The sequence below is a fragment of the Helianthus annuus genome, chromosome 17, assembly GCF_002127325.2.
Source record: "Helianthus annuus cultivar XRQ/B chromosome 17, HanXRQr2.0-SUNRISE, whole genome shotgun sequence".
Lineage (NCBI taxonomy): Eukaryota > Viridiplantae > Streptophyta > Magnoliopsida > Asterales > Asteraceae > Helianthus > Helianthus annuus.
The window spans coordinates 77638025-77647403 of record NC_035449.2 but is presented as its reverse complement, the minus strand read 5'-3'; the positions used below and the strand labels follow the sequence as shown (position 1 = coordinate 77647403).

General features: G+C 40.1%; 1 protein-coding gene across 1 annotated transcript; it reads right to left on the bottom strand.

The window, feature by feature from the left end:
* Nucleotides 1-481: 481 nt before the first annotated feature.
* LOC110921411 (zinc finger CCCH domain-containing protein 19) lies at nt 482-7844 on the bottom strand. Its single transcript, XM_022165730.2, has 10 exons — nt 6339-7844; nt 6173-6252; nt 5642-5823; nt 4611-5436; nt 3990-4114; nt 3851-3910; nt 3724-3774; nt 3547-3617; nt 3133-3284; nt 482-2542 (listed from the first exon to the last, which is right to left on the bottom strand). The coding sequence occupies exons 1-10, from the start codon at nt 7730-7732 to the stop codon at nt 654-656; spliced, it is 4830 nt and encodes a 1609-aa protein (XP_022021422.1). The 5' UTR covers nt 7733-7844; the 3' UTR covers nt 482-653.
* Nucleotides 7845-9379: the final 1535 nt, after the last annotated feature.

The window sequence follows — 9379 nt, the reverse complement described above, 5'->3', positions numbered from 1 at the left end:
TCCATTGAAATTTAGAAGGAATCTGAATTCCATTACATAAGGGATTTTGTTGGAATTGAAATCCAATTCCCTTCAACTAATTTGTCCAACCAAACACACAAAGGAATGAAATTCAAATTCCAATTCCCTTGAAATCCTATGGATTTCTGTCAAACAAACAGGCCCTAAATTGCATTCTAAGCCGAAGTTAAAGAAGGAATCTGATGCGTTATATATGAAATTATAGATGTTGCATGCTAAGTCTAACATTTGTGAAGTTTATAGCGTGCGATTAAACATATAATAACGGAATGAAAAGAATGATTTGTTACCTGAACTACAGATTAAATTCCTAATTTAACTATCCAGTTTCCTTAATATAGTATTATAGATTATAGATATAAATAGATAACTTAATATAAAATAAAAAGTTAATTTATATAACAGTCATAGTAATAAAGCTTAAAAGTTAAAAACATAAATAACCAATTATTAGCACATGTAAAAGTAAAACGCCCACTTTAATTTTATGTCCAAAAGCTGCAAAAAAACAGAGTTCTATAACATAAGTACCAAAAGTGAAGTCTAATTCAAAAATTGCTGTACAACCACTTCTCAACTGCCCTAAACAAAACTCTTCAACATCCTAATCATAAAACGGGCAGTCGGGCAAGCTACTGGTCAGAAGATCTAGCATCGTCTCCATGAAACGACCCACTATCTTTATGGGTCGGCCCGTCGTCGTCTTTATCGTTTGAGCCACCATCTCCATGGAATGATTCTGGCTTATTAAAACTCCTCCTACCGCCGAAACCAAAACCTCCTCTGTTCCTGTTCCCACCCCAATTACCGCCACGGTTCCGTGGACCCCAGTTTTGGTTCGGGTTTCCAGGTGGCGGCGGTGGTGCTCCTTGAGTTCCAGGAGGTGGAACCCAACCCTGGTTTGGAACCGGTGCACCTTGATTCCCGGGTCCACCGACCCACCCGCTGTTCATATCAGTAGGTACTTGGTTCACATTTGGCGCAACCCAACCAGCAGTGGGTGCTACTTGATTAGTGCCAGGTGGCATGGGCCCAACCCAACTAGGGTTCCCATTTCCAGCAACCATCGGCCCTTGAGTAGGAGTCGCAACCCAGCTTTGGTTAGGCATAATCCCTTGAACTGCGGGCTGAGGAACCCAACCCGCTTGCATAGCCCAAGTTGGATCAACTGTTCCAGTTACCTGCGGGCCTGGGACCATGGGGACCCAATTCATTGGATTTCCAGCATTCGGGCCGACCCAGCCCATGTTTGGATTCCCAGCCATTGCACCCCAATTAACATTCGGTTGTAACGGTTGTGGCAGCTGCTGCTGCTGCATAGTCTGTTGATTGACGGGAAACGGGAACTGTTGGGCCCATGGTTCTTGGGGTGCTGGCATGAAGTTTCCAACAGGATTCTGAACCATGTTTGGAACACCAGTCCACTGGTTATACATTACAGGTGGTAGTCCAGCCATATTCATAGACGGGTTCGGTTGCATATTCTGGGACCATCCCTGAGGATTCTGACCGCTTACAGACTGAACCATTTGCGGCTGCATATTACTGTCGAGTGGCGTCACCAGTTGACCTAATTGAGAAGAATGAACCGAAACCGGATTTTGAACACCCTGGACAATATTTTGTGGTGCATCGGGAACCGCAACCCCAGAAGTATTGGTGGAATGATCATGAGATTGAAATGTAGGACCCGTAAGTGGGCCCGTTTGCAACCCAGCTAAATTACCATCTTTGTTCGCACATGCAATCAAAGGTGGACTCGGACCCGTAAGTGGGCCCGTTTGCTCTGCAGTCTGACCAATACTGACTTTGTTTGGTGTAGGAGAAGGAAGATTACGGTTCAAATTTTGACCATCTAGATTTATTGCTCTCGGGCCAACAACCGTGGACTTACCTTCTAACGCATCAGTTAACAAAATCCCGTCATCTTCCTTGTCACTTTTTCGCCATATTTTCAACCCAACAGGAAAATATCCGTTTTTGCTCCACTTGCGCAACTGTACCATCGAAAACGGGCCTTGAATTTTTTCAGATGGATCTTTGTAATGCCACATTTTCTCGGTTTCATTTATTTTAGGAGCTGATTCTGCTGCAATTGAAGGTGAAGCTACACTTGGCTTCTCTAATATAATCGGTTGTTGCACAGATGGGTCCCGTGAATTTTCCCTTTGCGCCTTGAAACTAGAAGTAGTTGCATCTTCTGCCTTGATAGGGAAACTCTTATTTGACAAAGATTTGGTGCTTGAAGAACTTCGTGGGGTCCCACTCCAAGATTCTGTGAATTCGTGATTTTTGGCTGATGAACTCCTAGGGGTCCCACTCCAAGATTCCGTGAATTCATGATTTTTGGCTGAAGAACCACGAGGGGTCCCGCTCCAAGATTCTGTAAATTCGTGACTTTTTCCTGAAGAACTCCGAGGGGTCCCACTCCAAGAATCTTTGGAAGTGTAATTTCCTCTTGGGGAAAACCGATCCCTTCCTCTTCTATTGGATCTGAAACTGTCGGATCTCGTGTATAAATCTGGATAAACAAGTCGAATAAAACAAACTCAGCTACAAGGGAAACAAAACAAACGATTTGAAACTTGAAAAGTTATCCAGAGTCTATTCTTTAAGCATACAGCCTCCTAAATCATTATTCAAACATCACATAATTATTGTAATATTGTAATCATATAATCACATCAGTTACTTGAAAATTTTTTAAAGAGTATAGTACACAGATGGTCCCTGTGGTTTACCAAAATTTTGGATTTGGTCCCCGAGCCTTTCAAAAATACACGGGTGATCCCTGTGGTTTGCACTTTGTAACGCATTTAGTCCCTAGCCAACAAATCTAAAGGTTTCAGAAGGTCCAAGTTAAGGACTAAATGTGTTACAAAGTGAAAACCACAAAGCCCATCCATGTACTTTTGGAAAAAAAAGCTGGGGACTAAATGCATTGCCAGATGCAAACCACAGGGACCATCCGTGTACTTTTGAAAAGCGAGGGACCAAATCCAAAATTTTGGTAAACCACATACCATCCATGTACTTTATTCTTTTTAAAAAAGGACCAAAAAGTGTTTACTAGTAGAAGACAAATTTAAAACTTTAAAAAAAAAAAAACACCTTGTTTCTTATCATCGGAGTCGGTGTCATCTTCAGACCCGTATTCTGGATCCATAGTAGGATCATCGTGTACTAACGGAACCTCTTCCAGCCTGCGAGCACGTTCTTCGGGTGTCTTCAACACGTTTAACTTCTCTACACATTCTCTAAGCGTAACGCAAGTCAAGGATCACTAACGCTTTACAAAAGTGCAACGAGACTTCTACCCTTTTCTAAACCGAACCCAAGGTGCACTATAATAAAAAACACCCATCCTCCTATGATAACAAATTAATGCATATGTGTGTGACCAAAATTCATTAAGAGTGAGATAAACATAAGGTTTGTTTGTTTGTTTGTGCGAGCAAAATAGGTGTAATGGAAAAAGTAACCAGAAAGTATATAACAATAAAGTTAAGTTATAGCAAAGGATATTCCTTCTTACGCCCTAGATCACTTGCTCGATCACGAAGATGATTAAGCCGAACAGTCTCTGTTTCGAACCACTGCAAAAGTTATCCCACAAAAGCCTTAAAAGTTAAAACATCACCCTAATAGCCTTTCACATGGTTTTATTTCATGAACAAGAAAAGTCAACTGTATGGAACTTACATCATTGACTCTAACGACCTGAAGTTCCATGGCTTTGTCCAGAACGTCTCCCTACAAACAACAACAAATTTTAACAGAGAGGTTTTCAAATATGTTCATCGGCATGAAATAACGGTGTAAAACATACCACAGTCAGTCTACTTATAAGCCCACACTTAATACTTTGTCGCAGACGTTTGCATTCATCCTACAATAGCAAACACACATAATAAGAAATTTATTATTTAATCAAAATCAAGATTCAACAACAATTTAGATCCAATCACCTCCATGAAATCCTGGTTTGAAATGCTATCGATGGATATGGTCTCGGTTTTGTCAAGATTTAAGATTTCAAGCATTGTACGTGTTGTCCTTTTGCTAAGTGTATACCATGCTGCTTCACTGGTACCTAACACAAAGTCATTTGCAAATATTACACCAACAATCTCCTTTAACATCGTAATAATGATTAGCTAGTGGGATTCTCCCGCGCTACGCAGCAGGAATTCGGTTGGCATCGGTTTAATTCGTTACGGTACCAGCACTCGCTATAGCAACCCAAAAAAAAAACTTAAAAAATAAAGTAGCGGTATGCCCAAAATAACAACACGCATTTTACATCAACCGAAAATCATAAAAATGAATATCGGTCCTGATAATACTGACACTGGTACCGATGTTCAGTCAGAACTGATTTGATTTGTCATGGTACTGACACTCGTACAGCTGTGCAGCTTACGATACCAAAAACGTACTTTATTTTGAATACAACTCCGTTCAACAAAATTTATGCCTACACTATTCATCAAGCTTACATTTTAATATATATAAACATATAATAATGGCTGCTAACATAATTTTATATTATAATTATAGTTATAAATATAGAGCAGATAACAAGATACCTGTAACTTGCACCAGTCTATATATGTCCTGCTTCTGATGAGCTCCGGATATTCTTATTCTAACAAAAGTACCAACAACGATGTCATTAAATCTTTCCATATCATCAAGCAAATCCTCCACTAACTTGCGTCGCAAGTAAATCAAGCTAATGTTGTGCTTATCAATTGCGGCATAATCTTCACGGTTGGATTGTGGATCCCGTTTGTCACTTTTCTTTCGCCCTTTACGTTTCTTGTCTTTATCATCAACCGGGCTAGTTTCAGTATCAACAACAGTCCCTTGAAAATCATCTATCTGAGACTCTTCTTTCGCAAGAAAGTGAGATTCTAGAAGCTTTAACATTTCAATATGCGCCACACGTGGTTTACCAAAAAGATTTTCAAGCCTTGCGTCACAAATTATTTGACTCTTATGGTTAGGATCACGAAGTTTGTTTCGTTTAATGTATTCAAGCAACATGTCTTGTACTTCAAATTGAGATATGACAGAGCTGTCACCGTTTCTCATGTGGGTCACAAATTCTAATAGATCTTTCGATACCCACTCAGCGTTTTCAGGCTCAGGCCCCACAGAGTCATCTTCCTTATTCGGCTTCTGTTTTTTTGCGTTTCTTTTGCTTTTTCTTGTTTTTATGATTTCAGGAGGATTGTCTGAACCTGAATCATTGTCATCTTTGATATCAGGTTCTTGTTTTCCGGTTCCTTTACAAGGGTTCTTAGCTTGCTCAATTTCAGCTAACGACAAATTATGTTTTTCTTTTGTTTCTATCCAATAATCCTTAAAAAGATGCTCCCAGCTATCCTTGTCATCAAAGTTCAAATCTCCCTAAAACAGAAAAACAATAAAGCAAACAACCTTAAGCTACTTGTTTTCATGTTTGTGTTTTATAAGTTTGTAACCTAAAGCACTAATATGTAGTTAACTATTTATAATAAACCAAGAAGCAAGTAGCAATCACTGTATTCTAGTACACGTCAGATACCCAGAATAAAAGTGAAAAACAGGAATAAATAGTTAGAATTGAACATACCTGACTGTCCGGTATTTCAATTTGTTTCACAACTCTCATGCAAGGCTCACAAAAGCCTTTCTTCTCTTTCTCTCTTACACACAATATAACAGCTTTTTTAGTGCATGCTTTGCACAAAGAATATGTGCAAGTATAACACATGTACTCTGCCTTTTTCTCACAGAGACTGCACAAGTGCCAACCTGAAATCCATGGTAAAAACTTAACAGAATGCTAGTTAACATATACACGGTAAAAAACACGACAGCATATGGGAACTCAGGCAAAATTAAAGTATGTAATCAAAATAAATATAATATTGAGAAAGCTCGAGAGATTGAGAAGATCATGTACACATCTTCTAGCAAGTTCAGATTAAAATATGAATATTATAGACCATTCAAAAACTAAGTTTTCAGGGGATACACTGCCTGAAAATTAACAAACACAGGTAATATATGAACCAGTAAGCCATTCAACACGATAAGTTGTAAATTAACTATAAAGTATAAACAAAGCTGCACAAGTATAATAAACAGAGAACCCACTCACCACAATTCCAACTACCCTTAGATTGGAAGAAAGCTTCATCCCGGTTAACACAGTTAGGATGATAAGCTTTTGGGCAATTCCTGCATAAAGAAAACCACCAATAGAACTTCATTCCAGTTGATTCAAACCATGTAAACCGTAACGAATCATCAATTATTAAACTCACCTCCTATCACACAGCACAAGGTCTCCACCATCAAAGCAAATAAAGCAAACATCCTCCTCAATGGTCTTCCTTGGCTTAGCTTTTGAAGTCTTGCCTCCTCTTTTCCGTTTTCCTCCACCGCCTTTTGTAGACGATTCTGTCTCAATCTCTGCTTCTTGAACGTCCTCATTCTCTTCATCGGCTAAGTTTGCTTCTTCCTCATTCTCCATTTCTGTATCCATTGATTTCTCATTCTCCCTTTCTGTATCCAATGCTTTCTCATTCTCCATTTCTGTATCCATCGATTTCTCATTCTCCATTTCCGCATCCAAAGATTTCTCATCCTCCATTTCCGTATCTAATGATTTCTCGGCCTCCATTTCTGTGTCCAATGATTTCTCGGCCTCCATTTCCGTGTCCAATGATTTCTCGGTCTCCTTTTCTGTGTCGGACGATTTCTCAGTCTCTATTTCGGTAACCAGTGATTTCTTGGTCTCCTCTGTATCGAACGATTTCTCAGTCTGTATTTCCGTATCCAATGATTTCTCGGTCTCCTCTGTATCAAACGCTTTCTCAGTCTCCAATTCTGTACCCAACGGTTTATCAGTCTCTATTTCTGTATCCAACGAGTTCTCGATCTCCTTCTTCGTACCCAACGGTTTATCAGTCTCTATTTCTGTATCCAACGACTTCTCGGTCTCTATTTCTATTCCAGTATCCAACGATTGTTCAGCCTTCATTTCTGGATCCAAACATTTCTCCTCATCTTCCACCATAGCGTCTTTCTCATCATTTTTTGAAACACCATCAACCTTATATTCATCTTGTTTAACACCAACACCTTCCTCTTTAGCCACAATCACCTCTTCTTCCTTAACAACCTCTTCGACAACCACAATTGCTTCATCTCCTTCAACATTATCAATACTTTCTCCCTTAACATTAATCCCATCTTTCAATATAACCGAATTCTCACCGCCATTAACTTCCTCCACTGAATCACCATTCCCCTCACCGTCAACCCTGACCGCTGCCACGTCATCACCACCACCACCACACTCCACCGCTGCCACGTCATCACCACCACACTCCACTGCTGCCACGTCATCACTACCACCGCTCAATGCCGCCAGCAAATCCGTATCCTCGCCACAAACAGCCGCATCCGCATCATTTTCCGCAACCGCTGCCATGATTAAGGGTTCGGAATCGTCCGATTTGTGAAGGGGAACAGGCGAGTTATCTTCTTCTTGAATGTTGGATTCGGATATGGATTTGTTTTCAGATTCGTTATCAGTACTGGTAGTGGTTCTGTTTTCTATGGAGGTTTCATTGAGTACGGTTCTTGTTGTTGTTTCAATTGCTGCCAGTGGTTCTTCGAGGTGGTTTATGGTGGTTTCTTCTTCAACCTCCATAGCTAAAATCACGTAAAACCCTAACCCTAATTTTCAGTTTTCTATATACAAAACAAAATGTATCTATATGTGTTTGGGATAGAGAATGGGATTTAGAAACTTTTATTATTCAAATTGGGAATTACAATATTAGTCCCTTATTTATTACCCAGTTTACAAGTTACGTCTTTCAACACTATATTTATATTTGAGAAAAATGTCCGGATAGTCCCTGTGGTTTCGCATTTTTTCACCTATAGTCCCCAACTTTCTAAAATTACCTGAATATTCCCCAACTTTTCATTTTTTGTTCCCGGATAGTCCCTGGGTCTAACTTCAGTTTATTTTCTCTGTTAAGTAGGTGTGAAATGACCAATTTACCCTTTCCTTTAAAAGGCCAAACCACAGGGACTATCCGGGCATTTAATAAATAAAAAAATAAAAATCTAATTAATAACTCAAATTTCAAGTGGGCCAACAACCTACCCCCACCCTCACCCTACCTCTATCATCATCTTCTTCTCAAAATCTATCACCCACCTGCAAGTTTTGATGTGGAAATTGATGAATTTAAAGCCTCTGGGTTTGGCATGGATTCAACAGGAAACCAGTTAGCTTTTTTAAACGAATTTGACAGCTAATAAAATCACCCATAATGCCGTTGAACCAAATCCCCACAAGCTCTGTTTCTGAACAATAAAAACAACAATTTTCTAAAAACCCATTTGAAATTCTTGGTTTCTTTTCGCAATTGCCCTAAATCCAGAAACCCCATTTGTTGTCTCTTAAATTGCGACCAGAAAACAGAGTTTTCTAACGAAATGGAGAAGAATAGCAACTGGGTTTCGGTTGAATCGGAGGTTGGTGATGAGTATGTGAAGGAATTGGAGGTTGCTGTGAAAGTTGTTCATGTTGCTTGTTTGCTTTGTCAGAAAGTTCAGGAGGATTTGATATTTAACGAGATGTTGAGAACAGGTTGTCCCGTTGGTGGAGAAACACCACTTACCGGTGGTGGTGGAGGCCGGTAATGGGTTGTCGGAGAACTTCCTTCAGTAGGCGGTGGCGGCATAACGGGTGAAGTAGAAGGTGGATTTGAGGTAGTTGGAGGTGGTGGAGGATGTGTTTTACTACCCGGAGAAGTACCCGAACTGGGCGGTGACGGCACCGGCGTAGGCACGGTAGTCAGAGGCTGCGACGGCCTTGGTACAGACGGCGTCGTTGGCGTAGTGGTCGGAGGTTGAACCGGTCCCGGAACTGTCGGAGTCCCCTGAGTGTTATTTGTTTGAAGATATATGATATGATATGATTTGCCATTGAATCCATGCTAAAACTTGCAGGTGGGTGTTTTGAGAAGAAGATGATGATAGGGGTAGGGTGAGGGTGGGGTAGGTTGTGGGCCCATTTGAAATTTAAGTTATTAATTAGATTTTTATTTTTTTTATTTATTAAATGCACGGATAGTCCCTGTGGTTTGGCCTTTTAAAGGAAAGGGTAAATTGGTCATTTCACACCCACTTAACAGAGAAAACAAACTGAAGTTAGACCCAGGGACTATCCGGGAACGAAAATTGAAAAGTTGGGGACTATTCAGGTAATTTTAGAAAGTTGGGGACTATAGGTGAAAAAATGCGAAACCACAGAGACTATCCGGGCATTTTTCTCTTTATA